The following is a 21266-nucleotide window of genomic DNA, read 5'->3' as shown; positions in this document are numbered from 1 at the left end:
CCCATGCAGACTGAGCTCGTGACGTCTCTGAAGACCCTGTTGAAGCACATAGACTCCAGTCAGCTCACTAGAGACCTGGATGGAACATTCCCCTACGACCACAACCACTGGGTCACCTTCAGACAGGTAGGAATCGCTTCACCACTGTTACAGTCGTCTCAAATGGCGCTCTATTCCCTATGTAGTGCACTACTTTTGACCAGGGCCCATAGGTCTCTGGTCAAAAGTAGTGCACTATAAAGGGAAAGGGTATGAGCCCTGGTCAAAAGTAGTGCACTTTATACAACAGGTGGGTCTAATCCTGGATGCTGATTGGTTAAAACCGCATTCCAGCCGGTGTCTTTTCCACAAGTTACCACCGGCTAAATCTATGACGTTAAAATGCCTATTTACTCTGTTCCATCTGACTGCGCAATCCACTGTCTCATCAGCCCTGCCAGGTAATTTATAAACTTGATCTCCACTATAAAAAGCATCTAGACATTATCTCCCATTTCTTTTAGACTAGCATTTAGTTTTCAACAGCAGAGATTTGTATAAACCTTGCTGTTTGTCTCTCCGACATTTGCAACATTGTTTCAATATTGAAATTCGATCTCCAGCTGTCCCATATTAATGAACGTGTCGGCCAGTCGAAATCATGAATCAGCTGGCATTATTTTTATGGATATATACTATTGAAATGTCAATAGAAAACAGATCAAACTAAACGAAATGCAGCTAGTTTGCAGTCTTTCCAGCCTCAGTTTGAAGTGATTGTGTTAGCTGTGTTGTTGGCTAGTTGACAAGAGAGCACATTTTCTATGCAAGGTGAAATCGCGCATCATTAGCTTATTATTATGGAGGTATCCAAATAAATGTCACTTCAAAACAGCTTAGCCGTAGTTGGCAAGCTAGCAAGCAAGGGATTAGAATGTTGTCAGCCAGTATGACAATGGAACATTTAGAACGAACGACTGGGTCGCATCCATAGATACAGAACAAAAAGACTTAACGACTGGGTCGCGTCTCTGGCAACTGAACCGATAGAACGAACGACCAGCCGGCTTGGGGAGCAACCTTAGATTTGTGTCGGGACTATATCTTGTGGAAGGATGAAATAATATGAATAAATTCATCAAAATAAAGTTTTTTATGAAAATATGTCAATCATTGTTTGAATATGTTGGTAACCCGTTGTATAAAAGTGATAATGCCCTCAAAGCCAGTGTTTCGGGCTTAACAACACCCGTGCCAATATATCCTCCAAACACCGACTTCGAGGGCATTATCACTATAATGTAGGGAACAGGAACATATACAGTGTGTTTCTCTGGTCTGGTGTTCCCTGATCTACACACTGTCTGTTCAACTATTCCTCTCTCTCTCTCTCTCTCTCTCTCTCTCTCTCTCTCTCTCTCTCTCTCTCTCTCTCTCTCTCTCTCTCTCTCTCTCTCTCTCTCTCTCTCTCTCTCTCTCTCTCTCTCTTTCTCTCTCTCTCTCTCTCTCTTTCTCTCTCTCTCTCGCTCGCTCTCGCTCTCTCTCTCTCTTTCTCTCTCTCTCTCTCTCTCTTTCTCTCTCTCTCTCGCTCCTTCTCTCTCTCTCTCTCTTTCTCTCTCTCTCTCTCTCTCTCTCTCTCTCTCTCTCTCTCTCTCCCTTTCTCTCTCTCTCTCTCTCTCTCTCTCTCTCTCTCTCTCTCTCTCTCTCTCTCTCTCTCTCTCTCTCTCTCTCTCTCTCTCTCTCTCTCTCTCTCTCTCTCTCTCTCTCTCTCTCTCTCTCTCTCTCTCTCTCTCTCTCTCTCTCTCTCTCTCTCTCTCTCTCTCTCTCTCTCTCTCTCTCTCTCTCTCTCTCTCTCTACATCCCAGAAAATTGAGCCGTTTGCCAGCAGTTGCAGCGTGGCTCTGTCCTCCCTCCAGTCTTCTATCTCAATGCTGAGCAGCAGCAGCAACCTGGATAGCACTAAGGTGTGTGTGTGTGTGTGTGTGTGTGTGTGTGTGTAGTCTAGCGGTTAGAGTGTCTGCCCTTGAGCAAGGCACTCCAGGGTCGTCGTCAATAATGGCTGATCCCTGGCCGTGACCCCACTCTCTGAGGGTGTCTCAGGGGGAGTGGGATACATGTCAGCAGTTCCTAGCCATAACTAAAGCTCTCACATCATACCTTGCTACATAGATCATATATAACTTCCACCAAACCAAAAACATCCATCTACTTTATAATATAAAATGACAGGTAACCTTGATGATGAAAGTAAAGAAATGTAACTAAGAAAAATCATCATGAGACACAGAATGATCTGTAATCTACATTGCTCTGTTGCAGGTTTCATCAAGACAACTAACCAATCACATCCTTTTATCCACGTGTCATGTAGTTTCAATAGGAACAAACCATGTCTTGAACTTTACAGTAGAAACCTATGGAGGAATTCCAGGGATAATCACTTAACTCAATGTTGGACCTAAACCCTGATCTCATTAGATGTGCCTGGCTGTGTGATGGATGTTGTGGGTGTTTTCAGTATATTTTCAGGGGACAGACTGTGTGTGTGTGTGTCTGGTTCAGGAGGTATCGGAGGTGCTGGAGCAGCAGAGGTCTCTGATGAAGTGTGTGTTGGAGGACACCCGTCTGAACAGACTGAGGCTGGAGGGAGGAACAGTCATGGCCCGTATCAGGAAGGACGAGGCCTGTGAGAACCACAACTACAGGTACTGCTGGGATAGGGTCTGCATAACCAGGAAACGGGTGGGTCAAATGTAGTGCACGATATAGGGAATATGGTGCCATTTGAGACACAGGTGTGAACGGCAACTGAGTTCGATCCAAAGATCAGAATCTTGGACGCAATAAATCTCTGTAGAGATTATGTATAAAGACATTAAGCATTCAGACAGTGGTGCGTGCATAACACTTAGCGCAAGCATATATAGCTATCGTCACAGAGGATAAATCTATTACCCATCACCACCATTTGTTGCCAACTGACTTTTGTCCTTGTTGTCCATCCAGGGATGCAGTGGACATGGTGAATGTCCTGTATAACCAGGTAGATGAGGAGGTCCATAAACTGGTGATCCTCTCCAACAAGTCCCTGAAACAGCTGGAGAGTCTGCTGGAGGTCCGCAGGTTTGAGGAACAGACAGAGCAGGTGGGATTTTCACTTCAGTCAGACAGATGGCTTGTCTTTTGGCATTTCATTCTGTTGTTCTGATTTCACTTCAGTCAGACAGATGGCTTGTCTTTTGGCATTTCATTCTGTTGTTCTGATTTCACTTCAGTCAGACAGATGGCTTGTCTTTTGGCATTTCATTCTGTTGTTCTGATTTTCACTTCAGTCAGACAGATGGCTTGTCTTTTGGCATTTAATTCTGTTGTTCTGATTTCACTTCAGTCAGACAGATGGCTTGTCTTTTGGCATTTCATTCTGTTGTTCTGATTTCACTTCAGTCAGACAGATGGCTTGTCTTTTGGCATTTCATTCTGTTGTTCTGATTTCACTTCAGTCAGACAGATGGCTTGTCTTTTGGCATTTCATTCTGTTGTTCTGATTTTCACTTCAGTCAGACAGATGGCTTGTCTTTTGGCATTTCATTCTGTTGTTCTGATTTCACTTCAGTCAGACAGATGGCTTGTCTTTTGGCATTTCATTCTGTTGTTCTGATTTCACTTCAGTCAGACAGATGGCTTGTCTTTTGGCATTTCATTCTGTTGTTCTGATTTCACTTCAGTCAGACAGATGGCTTGTCTTTTGGCATTTCATTCTGTTGTTCTGATTTCACTTCAGTCAGACAGATGGCTTGTCTTTTGGCATTTCATTCTGTTGTTCTGATTTCACTTCAGTCAGACAGATGGCTTGTCTTTTGGCATTTCATTCTGTTGTTCTGATTTCACTTCAGTCAGACAGATGGCTTGTCTTTTGGCATTTCATTCTGTTGTTCTGATTTCACTTCAGTCAGACAGATGGCTTGTCTTTTGGCATTTCATTCTGTTGTTCTGATTTCACTTCAGTCAGACAGATGGCTTGTCTTTTGGCATTTCATTCTGTTGTTCTGATTTCACTTCAGTCAGACAGATGGCTTGTCTTTTGGCATTTCATTCTGTTGTTCTGATTGTGCTTACACACAGTAAGTTAGTCATTTCTAATTTGCTACTACTACATGATCTACTAATGTCTAATAAGCTGCTAGTTATCTCATAATATGAGCAACAGTGGCCCTGATTCTAAAGTATTGGATGTGAGCATATTATACAAAAGCCTACATCCCATCTCATTCTGTCTCTCTCCCTCTCCAGATCAAAGTATGGTTCAGTGTGGAAGGAGCGAAGCACATCACTCCATTGGACTCTCTCCCTCTCTCTCTGGCTACGCTCAAAGACATGAGGCAGAGCTTGGAACAGTTCTTTGAGGAGTCAGTTGTAAGTTTTAAACATTGTTCATTTCTTCCTGACTTGTTGTTCTCTGCTTTGAAAACTGCTTCTTAAGACTCTTATGAACTCCATTTCCCACGAGCCTCTCCTCTCTCTCCACATACAGCAGCAGCAGAAGCAGGGTTTACTGCTAGTCAGGCAGTCAGGGGAGTCTCTCCCCAGCTCGGCCCTGCTGGACTTCAAACAGCACCTGGGATCCATCCTGGGCGGAGTTGAGAGGAGGAAGCAGCAGCTAGACGTCCTCACCAACCTCTACGAGTTCTACGACTCGGTAAACACTGACCCAGGATCATTTCTGATTCTCGATTTATTTATCACGCAAGAGAGATTGAGGAAAAATGATGTGATGAGATGTCTTGTGCCGCATCTCAAACGGCGCTATGGGTCCTGGTCAAACAAAGGGAATAGGGCGCCATTTGGGACGCGGCACGCTGGAAGGGTTGATCCTCCTTACTATGACGCTGTCTTGAACCTTGACCTTTTGATAGATACAATAGATACAGATTTTATACATTAAAATCATACACTGAGTGTACAAAACATTAAGGACACCTTCCTAATATTGAGTTGCACCTCCCCTTTTTGCCCTCAGAACAGCCTCAATTCGTCGGGGCATGGACTCTACAAGGTGTCGAAAGCGTTCCACAGGGATGCCGGCCCATGTTGATTCCAATGCTTCCCACAGTTGTGTCAAGCTGGCTGGATGTCCTTTGGGTGGTGGACCATTCTTGATACACACAGGAAACTGTTGAGCGTGAAAAACCCAGCAGCGTTGCAGTTCTTGAGCCAGTGCACCTACTACCATACCCGGTTCAAAGGCACCCTCTGAATGGCACACATACACAATCCATGTCTCAATTGTCTCGAGACTTAAAAATCCTTCTTTAACCTGTCTCCTCCCCTTAATCTACACTGATTGAAGTGGATTTAACAAGTGACGTCAATAAGGGATCGTAGCTTTCACCTGGATTCACCTGGTCAGTCTATATCATGGAAAGAGCAGGTGTTCCTAATGTTTTGTCCACTCAGTGTACATTGTAATTCTACTCCCTCCTGTCCTGCAGGCTAACCAGTGGATGGAGCACTGTCAGGACTACTTCAGGCAGCTGAACCTGGAGGACAGTGGTGTGAGCCTCCCTCCTGCAGTACTTCAGATCCTCCAGGACTATCAGACTGAGGCCTCCAAGTTCTCCCTGGACAACTTCAGCACCCTCAATGACATGGTCCTGTCCCTGGACAGGTATACCACCTGCTGTAGGATAGGGAAGGGTAGGGTGGGGAAGGATAGCGTGGGGTATAGTGGGGTAGGATAGGGTAGGGTAGGGTGGGGAAGGATAGGGAAGAGTAGGATAGGGTAGGATAGGGTGTGGTAGGGTAGGATAGGGTGGGGTAGGATAGGGTAGGATGGGGTAGGGTAGAGTATGGTAGAGTAGGGTAGGGTAGGATAGGGTGTGGTAGGGTAGGATAGGATAGGGTGGGGTATGATAGGGTAGGATAGGGTAGGATAGGGTGGGGTGGGGTAGAGCAGAGTAGGGTGGGATAGGGTGGGGTACGGTGGGATAAGGTGAATGCACCAATTTGTAAGTCGCTCTGGATAAGAGCGTCTGCTAAATGACGTAAATGTAAATGTAATATAAGATGGGGTGGGGTAGGATAGGATAAAGTGGGGTAGGATAGGGTGGGGTAGGGTAGGGTAGGATAGGATAGGATAGGGTGGGGTAGGGTAGAGTAGGGTAGAGTAGGGTAGGGTAGGATAGGGTGTGGTAGGGTAGGGTATGATAGGATAGGGTGGGGTAGGGTAGGATAGGGTGGGGTAGGATAGGGTGGGGTAGGGTAGGGTAGGATAGGATAGGATAGGATAGGGTGGGGTAGGGTAGAGTAGGGTAGAGTAGGGTAGGGTAGGTAGGATAGGTGGTGGGTAGGGTAGGATAGGATAGGGTGGGGTAGGATAGGGGTGGGGTAGGGTAGGATGGGGTAGGATAGGGTGGGGTGGGGTAGAGTAGGGTAGGATAGGGTGGGGTACGGTGGGGTAAGATAGGGTGGGGTAGGATAGGATAGGGTAGGGTAAAGTAGGATGGGGTGGGGTAGGATAGGATAGGATAGGGTGGGGTAGGATAGGGTGTTCACTTATTCGCTGATGATACTGCGCTCTATACATCAGGTTCAAATATTTTGCAGATACAAGCAACTCTCCAAGATGATTTTTAACACTTTACGAATATGTTTTTTTCTAGCAAATAATTTGTTTTTAAATTACATAAAGTCCTATATCATGCTGTTTGGTACACGGCAAAGAAAAACTCCACAACTGGCAATTTCAAAATTCATGCAAGTGATGGAACAATGCTTGAAAGTGTTGGTTGTTTGAAATAGCTGGGTTTGAGGATAGATTCAGAATTATCTTTTGGAAAGCATATTGATTATATTAGAAAAACTATTCATTAAAAGCTTGGGTTACTATACAGATATAAGAATTGTTTTACTGTATCCATTAGAAAGACCTTAGTAACCCAACTGCTGCTTCCTATCTAAAACACAACCAAGACCTTACTTTACGAATTAGATGTCATTTATTTAAAAAAACTGTAGATTTGACATTTTAGTCAACGCTCTTATCCAGAGCGACTTACAGTTAGTGAGTGCATACATTTTTCATACTGGCCCCCTGTGGGAATCGAACCCACAACCCTGGCGTTGCAAGCGCCATGCTCTACCAACTGAGCTACAGGAGATGGATTCTTGGCTGCCATTATAAGACATATCATTGCACAATGTATGAATCACTAAATTGGCTGTCACTCCTAAACAGAAGACAACTGCATTGGTACCAATTCATTTTTAAAGCTGCAATATGTAACTTTTTGGGCAACCTGACCAAATTCACATAGAAATGTGAGTTATAGATCTGTCATTCTCATTGAAAGCAAGCCTAAGAAGCGCTAGATCTGTTTGTTCTATGTGCGTTATTTCTATGCTTCCCAGATCTTAAGTTTAGTTTCTTGTGTCTTTACTTTCGGTTTTGTACACCAGCTTCAAACAGCTGAAAATACAATATTTTTGGTTATGGAAAGGATACTTCACAGTGGTTTAGATGGTACAATGATTCTCTGAACTATACTTGCTTATTTTGTCACATAAACTGAAATTAGGCAAACTATTAGAATTTTAGCAGCAGGAAATGGCAGAGCGATTTCTGCATAATGCACCTTTAAATGTATCAACTTAAATTTCCTTGTATATTTATTAAGGAACACCCATCTTTACAAGACTCACACTACTCATTCCAAGGCTACGTCATGAGGTTGGAGGAAGATCTTTCAGATACAAAGCCCCAACTGACTGGAATAATTTACCTGTAGAAATCAGGGCATTAAATTCACATAGTGAATTTAAGAAAGAAAGCCCTTTTTCAAATGTTAAGATCAAACTTTTTGTGTTTGTAACTAATAGAAACATCACCATGTAAAGATATTATTAAATATCTATGTATATATTATAGGTACTTAGTTGTATTAGTTGTATTAATAGTTGTAGCAGTAGTTGTATTAGTTGTATTAGTAGTTGTAGCAGTAGTTTTATTAGTTGTATTAGTAGTTGTAACAATAGTTTTATTAGTTGTATTAATAGTTGTAGCAGTAGTTTTATTAGTTGTATTAATAGTTGTAGCAGTAGTTGTATTAGTTGTATTAGTAGTTGTAGCAGTAGTTTTATTAGTTGTATTAGTAGTTGTAGCAGTAGTTTTATTAGTTTAATTAATAGTTGTAGCAGTAGTTTTAGTAGTTGTAGCAGTAGTTTTATTAGTTGTATTAGTAGTTGTAGCAATAGTTTTATTAGTTGTATTAGTAGTTGTAGCAGTAGTTTTATTAGTTGTATTAGTAGTTGTAGCAGTAGTGTTATTAGTTGTATTAGTAGTTGTAGCAATAGTTTTATTAGTTGTATTAGTAGTTGTAGCAGTAGTTTTATTAGTTGTAGCAGTAGTTGTATTAGTTGTATTAGTAGTTGTAGCAGTAGTTTTATTAGTTGTATTAGTAGTTGTAGCAGTAGTTTTATTAGTTTAATTAGTAGTTGTAGCAGTAGTTTTATTAGTTGTATTAGTAGTTGTAGCAGTAGTTGTATTAGTTGTATTAGTAGTTGTAGCAGTAGTTTTATTAGTTGTATTAGTAGTTGTAGCAGTAGTTTTATTAGTTGTATTAGTAGTTGTAGCAGTAGTTTTATTAGTTTAATTAGTAGTTGTAGCAGTAGTTGTATTAGTTGTAGGCCTATTAGTTGTTGTACAATAACTTTTTAATTTTTTATGTATGTTTTTATTTATTATTATGACTTCATTATTATTATCATTAGACAGTAGTTGCCATATAATTATTATGTCATAGTTATTATTATTAGACAGTAGTTGCCATATAATTATTATGTCATAGTTATTATTATTAGACAGTAGTTGCCATATTATTATTGTTACTAAGTATTGTTTGTTTGTTAGTTGTTTTTATTTGGACACTCTTGAAAACGAGATGATGCATCTCCAGAGATTTCATCCCACAAAATTTCAAATAATAAATAAATAATTTAGGGGGCTTTTTTCGCTCTGGGGTGAAGTTTCCCCTAAGTACAGATCGAGGATCAACTTTCCCTCCCCCAATCCTAACCTTTACCATTAGTGGGGGAAATTAAAAACTGACCCCAGATCAGTGTCTTGGGGCAACTTCACCCTACACCTGTTTTTTCCACTGACCTTCTCTCTCTCCCTCTGACAGCCCCCGGCAGACCCAGCAGTGGAACGTCCTGTGGACCAAGTGTCAACAGACCAAGAACCAGCTGGAGGAAACCCTGGCCCAGGCCACAGCAGCAGCTACTGCAGCCTCTAACTCTGCAGCCTCTAAATCTGCAGCCTCTAACTCTGCAGCCTCTAACTCTGCAGCCTCTAAATCTGCAGCCGGAAATCTAACCACAGACCCCTCAGAGACTGCAGACAGACAGGGGGGCTGCACTCACACGGAGCAGCACGGGGCTGCTGCAGAGGACCTTGTTTTACCTGAGTTGCCCACTCTAGGGTCAAGGGTCATGGTGTCATCACTGGAGTTTGAGGAAGAGACCAAGCGTCACTCCGCAGGGCACTTCTCCTCCAACTCCAACAACAACAAGAGCCCTTCCTCCTCCTCTTCCTGCTCCTTCACCTCCTCCTCCCTCTTCCCCTTCCCCCCCGCCCCAGAGGGAGACCCCCTCCTCAAGCTGCGGCAGAGCCCCTCTCTGTTCGACGACACGGACAGCGACTGCACCATCGACTCCCTGGGGGCCGCCTCCTGCTACTCGGAGCCTGTCTATTCGTCCTCTGGGACGCCACTCCACCATCACCACCAGCACCACCAGCACCAGCATCACCACCAGCACCGCAAACAGCCGCTCAAGAAGATCATGAAGAAGACGCTGAGCTATGAGTTGACGGCGGCGCAGGACGGTGGCGGTGGCCACGTTGACACCAGCCACCTGCATGGCTACACGGGGGTGTACATCAAGGGGCTGGAGGTGGCCAACAACGTGTCGGTGGAGAAGAAGCTGCAGAGGCCTGACGTGGTGAGCCCGGCACTGGGACGCAGCCGCAGTATGTCCTCCCCCACCAGACACTCAGAGGGAGACGGAAAGAAGCATAGCAGGTGAGAGGACACACTGTCAGCTAAATTAACTAAATGATATTGCCTGCATCCCAAATGGCACCCTATTCCCTATATAGTGCACTACTTTTGACCAGGACCCAAATGGCTTCACGGTTCTCTGTCTCTTCCCTCCTCAACATTAAATGATAGGATCTCTGTCTCTTCCCTCCTCAACAGTGAATGATAGGATCTCTGTCTCTTCCCTCCTCAACATTACATGATAGGATCTCTGTCTCTTCCCTCCTCAACATTAAATGATAGGATCTCTGTCTCTTCCCTCCTCAACATTAAATGATAGGATCTCTGTCTCTTCCCTCCTCAACAGTAAAGTGCAGCACATCATGGATGAGATGATCTCCACGGAGAGGGAGTATGTGCGTTCCCTCAGCTACGTCATCGAGCACTACTTCCCAGAGATGGAGCGGCTGGACCTGCCTCAGGACCTCTGGGGGAAACGCAGCATCATCTTTGGCAACATGGAGAAACTGTGTAACTTCCACTGCCAGTACTTCCTGAAAGAGCTGGAGGCCTCCGCCCACTCTCCCCTGTCCATCAGCAGCTGCTTCCTCAGACACGTGAGTCATGGTGACAGACAGACAGACATGCAGGCAGACAGACAGACAGAGAGGCAGACTGGCAGGCAGACAGACAGGCAGGCAGACACTCTCCCCTGTCCATCAGCAGCTGCTTCCTCAGACATGTGAGTCTTAGAATGAGTCCCAAATGGCACCCTATTCCCTATATAGTGCACTACTTTTTTTTTTTACTAGGGTCACAAACATCAACGTGAGGGTACCGTTTTGTATTGCTAGGCGCTGTAGAAACACAAGCATTGTGTTGGAGATAGAAACACAAGCATTTAGTTGCACCTGCGATAACATCTGCAAATCTATGTACGCGACCAATAAACTTTGACTTGATTTCAACTTGGTTTACATGTAGATTAATTTGGGAAGCTGCAGGGGACTGGGACCCAGACAGACAGAGTCTCCCAAATGCCACCCTATTCAATATAGTGTATTAATTCTGACGCAGTCCCAGTTCCCCCTAGACCAGGGATGGGCAACTTGCGGCCCACGGGCGCTCAGATCAACCGCTCCCCCAAAAAAAATGTAATAATACAATTTGGTAGTGCATCTCTTGTTATGTCAATCACAGATAGTCACTCAATTAGCTCATGTCAGCTAACATGTTTTATATTGGTAAGTTAGTCTAGCAGCCAGCTATCTAAACTTGTAGTAATCATGGTCGAATTAGAGCCCCATTGATTTTGTTAGTCAGTCTCACTCAGATATCATATTAAAAACTGCAACATTTGTAGATTTGCAGGAAATTAGCTTTAAAACAGCAACATTTTCTCTACACCCCATGGCAAAATGTGAGCAACTGCGGCCCCTCATGATGAGCAGATTTTTTGTGGCCCACAACCCCCATCGAAGTTGCCCATCGCTGTCCTAGACAGACAGACCTTAGCCTATAGCCTCAGGCTAGACATGGACACTGCTGGAAACACAAGACAACAAAATACACTAGAGAAACCCAATGACCTCGTCTCTCTGACAGGGTGGTTCATATACATGTTCCTCAAATGTGTCCCTCAATCAGCTCAGTCAGACCAGATAGATTCAATTTAATTTATTATGAGAGAATTAAAGAAGTGCACTAAAATGTGCCCCAAACTACTGCAAATGAATGTGTCAGACCAGATAGATTCCATTTAATTTATTATGAGAGAATTAAAGAAGTGCACTAAAATGTGTCCCAAACTACTGCAAATGAATGAGACGCAACACTCTCCATATGAAAAAAGTGTAATTCTATTAAATATTAGGTTGAAAAGATTGAACGATTGTGATGTTTCAGTCAATGAGGCCCTTCATCAGATTTCTCAGTCAGATATCTGGTCTAGATCCTGTAGGGACTGTATGGATTGGAAGTCAGTGGTATGGAAACATAACAAGGAGAGAGAGAGAGGAGAGAGAGAGAGAGAGGAAGAGAGGGAGAGAGAGAGAGAGAGAGAGAGAGAGAGAGAGAGAGAGAGAGAGAGAGAGAGAGAGAGAGAGAGAGAGAGAGAGAGAGAGAGAGAGAGAGAGAGAGAGAGAGAGAGAGAGAGAGAGAGAGAGAGAGAGAGAGAGAGAGAGAGAGAGAGTGTGTCACAGTCAATGTGCCCTGGGGCTGGGAACTGACACACTAAAACCCAATGACCTAGTTCTAGCAGAGTGATCTACATATTGGACTGTCCGTCGTCACTCACTAACTTTCTCAAGAAAAAACAAACACTCTTTTTGATATTTGACCTTTGAGGTGGGCTTTGACCTTTGAGGTGGGCTTTGACCGAATGCTTTTTCTCTTGGCCACAACTACAAGTATAACACCAGTCAACGACATGATTTGGGTATGAGTTACTTTAAAATGTCCTATCCTTTTTTCCTTTAAACATGTGTTATGATTGGTGGGTACATAACTCACTCAACTATAAACATATAGAAATCTAAACCCTCATGTTGACGTTTTAGTTTAAATCAAATGGAATCCTAATGGTTGGTTGATGGAATCCAGGCCTCATGAGCTAAATGGGTCTCCGTGTTTAGGCCTAGCGTAGAAAACTGGGACTGCGGCCCAAATGGCACCCTATTCCCTATAAAGTGCACTATATTCCCTAAATAGTGCACCCAATGGGCCCTAGTCAAAAGTAGTGCACTATATAGGGAATAGGGTGCCATTTGGGACGGATCCTGTGTGTGTACCTTTGGCTGTAGTCAGTGTGGTAACTTGTTATTCCTGTGTGCAGGAGGATCAGTTTGGAATGTATGCTCTCTACAGCAAGAACAAGCCGCAGTCTGACGCTCTACTCACCAGCCACGGGAACGGATTCTTTAAGGTGCGTCTAGAAACGGCTCTGGTTACTAAAGGAACAGCTTAACTAACACCAGCTCTAACCTTTAACCAATATGAACCAAACCACTGCACAGCAACAAGCTAATTGTAAAGTTGTGTGAGCCAAACACCATGTAGGTAGTAGTGTTAGGTTCTGAACAAACTGAGTAAAACTAGAAAAAGCTCAAATCAGGTTTATTCACCCACTGGGTCATACAGCTGCAAAGACAAAGCATGATTACACAAGCACATATATTTATAACCTTCTAATAGGCGTGGTCAACTCCTTACACATCTAGACAACCAATACATCTCTGTTGCGAGGCAGGAATTTAATTGGTTCCTCTCACTGGTGTAGTCCCAGCCCTGCCTGTTACTGAAACCTTAGTGGGCGTGGAATGTACAGTGGGGGAAAAAAGTATTTAGTCAGCCACCAATTGTGCAAGTTCTCCCACTTAAAAAGATCAGAGAGGCCTGTAATTTTCATCATAGGTACACGTCAACTATGACAGACAAAATGAGAAAAAGAATTCCAGAAAATCACATAATAGGATTTTTAATGAATTTATTTGCAAATTATGGTGGAAAATAAGTATTTGGTCAATAACAAAAGTTTCTCAATACTTTGTTATATACCCTTTGTTGGCAATGACACTGGTCAAACATTTTCTGTAAGTCTTCACAAGGTTTTCACACACTGTTGCTGGTATTTTGGCCCATTCCTCCATGCAGATCTCCTCTAGAGCAGTGATGTTTTGGGGCTGTCGCTGGGCAACACGGACTTTCAACTCCCTCCAAATATTTTCTATGGGGTTGAGATCTGGAGACTGGCTAGGCCACTCCAGGACCTTGAAATGCTTCTTACGAAGGCACTCCTTCGTTGCCCGTGCGGTGTGTTTGGGATCATTGTCATGCTGAAAGACCCAGCCACGTTTCATCTTCAATGCCCTTGCTGATGGAAGGAGGCTTTCACTCAAAATCTCACGATACATGGCCCCATTCATTCTTTCCTTTACACGGATCAGTCGTCCTGGTCCCTTTGCAGAAAAACAGCCCCAAAGCATGATGTTTCCACCCCCATGCTTCACAGTAGGTATGGTGTTCTTTGGATGCAACTCAGCATTCTTTGTCCTCCAAACACGACGAGTTGAGTTTTTACCAAAAAGTTATATTTTGGTTTCATCTGACCATATGACATTCTCCCCAATCCTCTTCTGGATAATCCAAATGCACTCTAGCAAACTTCAGACGGGCCTGGACATGTACTGGCTTAAGCAGGGGGACACGTCTGGCACTGCAGGATTTGAGTCCCTGGCGGCGTAGTGTGTTACTGATGGTAGGCTTTGTTACTTTGGTCCCAGCTCTCTGCAGGTCATTCACTAGGTCCCCCCACGTGGTTCTGGGATTTTTGCTCACCGTTCTTGTGATCATTTTGACCCCACGGGGTGAGATCTTGCGTGGAGCCCCAGATCGAGGGAGATTATCAGTGGTCTTGTATGTCTTCCATTTCCTAATAATTGCTCCCACAGTTGATTTCTTCAAACCAAGCTGCTTACCTATTGCAGATTCAGTCTTCCCAGCCTGGTGCAGGTCTACAATTTTTGTTTCTGGTGTCCTTTGACAGCTCTTTGTTCTTGGCCATAGTGGAGTTTGGAGTGTGACTGTTTGAGGTTGGGGACAGGTGTCTTTTATACTGATAACAAGTTCAAACAGGTGCCATTAATACAGGTAACGAGTGGAGGACAGAGGCCTCTTAAAGAAGAAGTTACAGGTCTGTGAGAGCCAGAAATCTTGCATGTTTGTAGGTGACCAAATACTTATTTTCCACCATAATTTGCAAATAAATTCATAAAAAATCCTACAATGTGATTTTCAGGATTTTTTTTCCTCAATTTGTCTGTCATAGTTGACGTGTACCTTTGATGAAAATTACAGGCCTCTCTCATCTTTTTAAGTGGGAGAACTTGCACAATTGGTGGCTGACTAAATACTTTTTTCCCCCACTGTATGTGTGAGATAGCACTAGAGTAGGGGAGACGTTGTGGTGGGCCTCTCTGGCCCCTCCTCCCAGAGGTTTCTTCACACTTCATCTGTTGATTTCACCTCGAGACGTATTCCTCACTCCTCCCTAGTTCCGCAGCCAGCCTGCCTTATCGGAGACTAACAATTGCCTCTTCTCAGAAACATGGAACAGAATATGAAGCTTCTGCTCTCCGTAACTTTCCATTTTCCTAGTTCCCATCTACCCTTCCTTGATCCCAACATATACATTCCTTATACATGTAAAGTAATTAATGCGTTCTAGTATGGTAACAAGCTAGAGTCTAACATTAGCTACAACTGTACATCTGGTAGTTCTACATTGAGTAACATTAGAATTCCCATTGACAAACTTTATATAGCTACTGGATGTCTACCTATGTAGAATGGTGGAGTTGAATTGACATCAGAATTGACATTTAGAAAAGCTATTGCACGTCTGCATACAGAGTCCTACATCCCCTCTCATCCTCCTCTATGTGTGTGTCTGCTGTCCAGAACAAGCAGTTGGCGCTGGGTGATGAGATGGACCTGGCGTCCTACCTGTCTGTTGGTCTGTTTATCTTTCTGTGTGTATCCTGACCCCTGATCTCTACCCTCTGACCTTTCCGTCTCCCCAGAACAAGCAGTTGGAGCTGGGTGATAAGATGGACCTGGCGTCCTACCTGTCTGTTGGTCTGTTTATCTTTCTGTGTGTATCCTGACCCCTGACCTCTACCCTCTGACCTCTCCGTCTCCCCAGAACAAGCAGTTGGAGCTGGGTGATAAGATGGACCTGGCGTCCTACCTGTCTGTTGGTCTGTTTATCTTTCTGTGTGTATCCTGACCTCTGACCTCTACCTTCTGACCTCTCCGTCTCCCCAGAACAAGCAGTTGGAGCTGGGTGATAAGATGGACCTGGCGTCCTACCTGTTAAAGCCCATCCAGAGGATGTCTAAGTATGCCCTGCTGCTGAAGGACCTGATCAAGGAGTGTGGTCAATCCCAGGAACAGGAGCTCTCTGACCTCCGCACCGCAGAGGAGATGGTCAAGTTCCAGCTGCGCCACGGCAATGACCTGCTGGCCATGGACGCCATCCGGGGATGTGATGTAAGTCAGGGGGGATGGAGCAGTAGAGCATGGCACCTGCAACGCCAAGTTTTGTGCGTTCAATTCCCACTGGGGCCACCCAAATGAAAAATGTACAGTTGAAGTCGGAAGTTTACATACACTTAGGTTGGAGTCATTAAAACTAGTTTTTCAACCACTCCACAAATTTCTTGTTAACAAATTATAGTTTTGGCAAGTCGGTTAGGACATCTACTTTGTGCATGACACAAGTAATTTTTCCAACAATTGTTTACAGACAGATTATTTCACTTATAACTCACTGTATCACAATTCCAGTGGGTCAGAAGTTTACATACACTAAGTTGACTGTGCCTTTAAACAGCTTGGAAAATTCCAGAAAATGATGTCATGGCTTTAGAAACTTCTGATAGGCTAATTGACATCATTTGAGTCAATTGGAGGTGTACCTGTGGATGTATTTCAAGGCCTACAGTCATGGTCAAAAGTTTTGAGAATGACACAAATACTAATTTTCACAAAGTCTGCTGCCTCAGTTTTGATGATGGTAATTTGCATATACTCCAGAATGTCATGAAGAGTGATCAGATGAATTGCAATTAATTGCAAAGTCCCTCTTTGCCATGAAAATGAACTTAATCCCCAAAAAACATTTCCACTACATTTCAGCCCTGCCACAAAATGACCAGCTTCCATCATGTCAGTGATTCTCTCGTTGTGAGGTGAGAGTGTTGACGAGGACAAGGCTGGAGATCACTTTGTCATGCTGATTGAGTTAGAATAACAGACTGGAAGCTTTAAAAGGAGGGTGGTGCTTGAAATCATTGTTCTTCCTCTATTAACCATGGTTACCTGCAAGGAAACGCGTGCCGTCATCATTGCTTCACACAAAAAGGGCTTCACAGGCAAGGATATTGCTGCTAGTAAGATTGCACCTAAATCAACCATTTATCGGATCATCAAGAACTTCAAGGAGAGAGGTTCAATTGTTGTGAAGAAGGCGTCAGGGCGCCCAAGAAAGTCCAGCAAGCGCCAGGACCGTCTCCTAAAGTTGATTCAGCTGCGGGATCGGGGCACCACCAGTGCAGAGCATGCTCAGGAATGGCAGCAGGTATGTGTGAGTGCATCTGCACGCACAGTGAGGCGAAGACTTTTGGAGGATGGCCTGGTGTCAAGAAGGGCAGCAAAGAAGCCACTTCTCTCCAGGAAAAACATCAGGGACAGACTGATATTCTGCAAAAGGTACAGGGATTGGACTTCTGAGGACTGGGGTAAAGTCATTTTCTCTGATGAATCCCCTTTCCAATTGTTTGGAAAGGGGATTCAAGGACAAGGTGAGCGCTACCATCAGTCCTGTGTCATGCCATCAGTAAAGCATCCTGAGACCATTCATGTGTGGGGTTGCTTCTCAGCCAAGGGAGTGGGCTCACTCACATGTTTGCCTAAGAACACAGCCATGAATAAAGAATGGTACCAACACATCCTCTGAGAGCAACTTCTCCCAACCCTCCAAGAACAGTTTGGTGACGACCAATGCATTTTCCAGCATGATGAAGCACCTTGCCATAAGCCAAAAGTGATAACTAAGTGGCTCGGGGAACAAAACATTGACATTTTGGGTCCATGGCCAGGAAACTCCCCAGACCTTAATCCCATTGAGAACTTGTGGTCGATCCTCAAGAGGCGGGTGGACAAACAAAACCCCACAAATTCTGACAAACTCCAAGCCTTGATTATGCAAGAATGGGCTGCCATCAGTCAGGATGTGGCCCAGAAGTTAATTGACAGCATGCCAGGGCGGATTGCAGAGGTCTTGAAAAAGAAGGGTCAACACTGCAAATATTGACTCTTTGCATAAACTAAATGTATTTGTCAATAAAAGCCTTTGACACTTATGGAATGCTTGTAATTATACTTCAGTATACATTTACATTTCAGTCATTTAGCAGACGCTCTTATCCAGAGCGACTTACAGTTAGTGAGTGCATACATTTTTCATACTGCCCCCCCGTGGGAAACGAACCCACAACCCTGGCGTTGCAAGCGCCATGCTCTACCAACTGAGCTACACGGGGCCTATACCATAGTAACATCTGACAAAAATATCTAATAACACTGAAGCAGCGAACTTTGTGAAGACCAATACTTGTGTCATTCTCAAAACTTTTGACCACGACTGTACCTTCAAACTCAGTGCCTCTTTGCTTGACATCATAGGAAAATCAAAAGAAATCAGCCAAAAAATTGTAGACCTCCACAAGTCTGGTTCATCCTTGGGAGCAATTTCCAAACGCCTGAAGGTACCACGTTCATCTGTACAAACAATAGTACACAAGTATAAACACCATGGGACCACGCAGCCGTCATACCGCTCAGGAAGGAGACGCGTTCTGTCTCCTAGAGATTAACGTACTTTAGTGCGAAAAGTGCAAATAAATCCCAGAACAACAGCAAAGGACCTTGTGAAGATGCTGGAGGAAACAGGTACAAAAGTATCTATATCCACAGTAAAACGAGTCCTATATCGACATAACCTGAAAGACCGCTCAGCAAGGAAGAAGCCACTTCTCCAAAACCGCCATAGAAAAGCCAGACTACGGTTTGCAACTGCACATGGGGACAAAGATTGTACTTTTTGGAGAAATGTCCTCTGGTCTGATGAAACAAAAATATAACTGTTTGGCCATAATGACCATCGTTATGTTTGGAGGAACAAGGGGGTAACTTGCAAGCCGAAGAACACCATCCCAACCGTGAAGCACGGGGGTGGCAGCATCATGCTGTGGGGGTGCTTTGCTGCAGGAGGGACTGTTGAATTTCACAAAATAGATGGCATCATGAGGAAGGAAAATTATGTGGATATATTTTGAAGCAACATCTCAAGACATCAGTCAGGAAGTTAAAACTTGGTCGCAAATGGGTCTTCCAAATGGACAATGACCCCAAGCATACTTCCAAAGTCGTGTCCAAAATGGCTTAAGGACAACAAAGTCATGGTATTGGAGTGGCCATCACAAAGTCTTGACCTTAATCCTATAGAAAATGTGTGGGCAGAACTGAAAAAGTGTGTGCGAGCAAGGAGGCCTACAAACCTGACTCAGTTACACCAGCTCTGTCAGGAGGAATGGGCCAAAATTCACCCAACTTATTGTGGGAAGCTTGTGGAAGGCTACCCGAAACGTTTGACCCAAGTTAAACAATTTAAAGGCAATGCTACCAAATACTAATTAAGTGTATGTAAACTTCTGACCCACTGGGAATGTGATGAAAGAAATAAAAGCTGAAATAAATCATTCTCTCTACTATTATTCTGACATTTCACATTCTTAAAATGAAGTGGTGATCCTAACTGACCTAAGACGGAATTTTTACTAGGATTAAATGTCAGGAATTGTGAAAAACTGAGTTTAAATGTATTTGGCTAAGGTGTATGTAAACTTCCGACTTCAACTGTATGCACAAGACAGAGAGAGATGGAGGGAGGGAGGGAGAGAGAGAGAGAGAGAGAGAGAGAGAGAGAGAGAGAGAGAGATGAGGTGGTCAGAGGAAATAGAAACATTCACATCATGTATCATTATTTGTTTGGAAAAAAATGTCGGAGTAAGTAATGTGAAATGTCTCCTCTGGTCTCCTGTAGGTGAACCTGAAGGAACAGGGTCAGCTGAGGTGTCAGGATGAGTTCATCGTGTGGTGCGGCCGCAGGAAGTACCTCCGTCACGTCTTCCTGTTCGAGGACCTCATCCTCTTCAGCAAAACCAAAAAGATCGAGGGAGGATACGACCTCTACATCTACAAGCAGTCCTACAAGGTGACAACGTCAACACACGCAGAGTGTTTTAGTATGTACTCTGAAGTTAAGAACTATGAGGTAATATGACGTTTCAGCCAGTGGGCTAACGTTATGCTATGTTGTTGTGTTCAGGCAGTGATGTTTGTATCGTTTATTGTGAGGTGTGGAACCACAGTTAGCAGGGTTCTCCTCAAAGGATTCAATGGAGGCGCTGCACAAGTATGTTCAGTCTCCAAAGCACCACAGGCAGTGTATTCCAGTAAAGTTGACAGTTTCTGGCGACTCTTTCAGACGGCAGAGATAGGAATGACAGAGAGCGTGGGCGACAGCGGGCTGCGTTTCGAGATCTGGTTCCGGAGGAGGAAGTCCCAGGACACGTTCATCCTACAGGCCAGCTCTGGAGAGGTCAAGGCTGTGTGGACTGCCATCATCGGAAAGATCCTCTGGAGGCAGGCGCTACGGAACAGGGGTGAGTTGTGGTGGGAATTAGTGGGTCATATCTGGACATGAGTTTATCATCTCTGTTGTTGTGTTCTGGAACAAGTGATTCCTCTTTATCTCTTGTCTGACCTGAGGCCTGTGTTGATAACCTTCTGGACCATTCATTAAGAGGTGGCATGTCTTGTCTGTCCTGAGGCCTGTGTTGATAACCTTCTGGACCAATCATTAAGAGGTGGCATGTCTTGTCTGTCCTGAGGCCTATGTTGATAACCTTCTGGACCAATCATTAAGAGGTGGCATGTCTTGTCTGTCCTGAGGCCTGTGTTGATAACCTTCTGGACCATTCATTAAGAGGTGGCATGTCTCTTGTCTGTCCTGAGGCCTGTGTTGATAACCTTCTGTACCATTCATTAAGACGTGGCATGTCTCTTGTCTGTCCTGAGGCCTGTGTTGATAACCTTCTGGACCAATCATTAAGAGGTGGCATGTCTTGTCTGTCCTGAGGCCTGTGTTGATAACCTTCTGGACCAATCATTAAGAGGTGGCATGTCTTGTCTGTCCTGAGGCCTGTGTTGATAACCTTCTGGACCAATCATTAAGAGGTGGCATGTCTGGTTCTAGTCCAAGTCAACATCAGTCAACCTCAGGTTCATCAAATGGAACCTCTCATTGTGGGTCTGAGTGAGGGTCATAACGTGTTTATTCTCTTAACTACAGAGGTGCGCTTGAAAGAGATGGTTTCCATGGGGATTGGCAGCAAGCCTTTCATGGACATCAAGCCTAGTGATGCTGCCATTAGTGACCGAGCCATTGACTACATCATGAAGGGGTCAGGTGAGCTGTCTCTACGATACGTTACGATACAATAACCTAATATGCCCGGAATTTCATTTTGTGAGGTCAGCATACTAAATTCACAAAATCAATACACTATAATAATCGATCTCTCGATCTCTCTCTCTCTCTCTCTCTCTCTCTCTCTCTCTCTCTCTCTC

At 44.1% G+C, this 21266-nt stretch overlaps 1 protein-coding gene across 1 annotated transcript in view; it reads left to right on the top strand.

Moving 5' to 3' along the window:
• LOC121556917 (pleckstrin homology domain-containing family G member 4B-like) overlaps positions 1-21266 on the top strand; it is a 66194-nt gene that overhangs the window by 37165 nt on the left and 7763 nt on the right. The window contains 14 exon segments of the mRNA XM_041870801.2: positions 10-126; positions 1845-1943; positions 2542-2684; positions 2986-3124; positions 4270-4392; positions 4511-4675; positions 5469-5644; positions 9159-10055; positions 10381-10630; positions 12847-12936; positions 15837-16061; positions 19678-19848; positions 20122-20299; positions 20989-21105. Coding sequence (XP_041726735.2) covers positions 10-126; positions 1845-1943; positions 2542-2684; positions 2986-3124; positions 4270-4392; positions 4511-4675; positions 5469-5644; positions 9159-10055; positions 10381-10630; positions 12847-12936; positions 15837-16061; positions 19678-19848; positions 20122-20299; positions 20989-21105 — 2890 coding nt within the window.

Source organism: Coregonus clupeaformis, chromosome 28 (assembly GCF_020615455.1).
Source record: "Coregonus clupeaformis isolate EN_2021a chromosome 28, ASM2061545v1, whole genome shotgun sequence".
Classification (NCBI taxonomy): Eukaryota; Metazoa; Chordata; class Actinopteri; order Salmoniformes; family Salmonidae; genus Coregonus; species Coregonus clupeaformis.
This window is presented reverse-complemented; position numbering and strand designations above follow the sequence as displayed.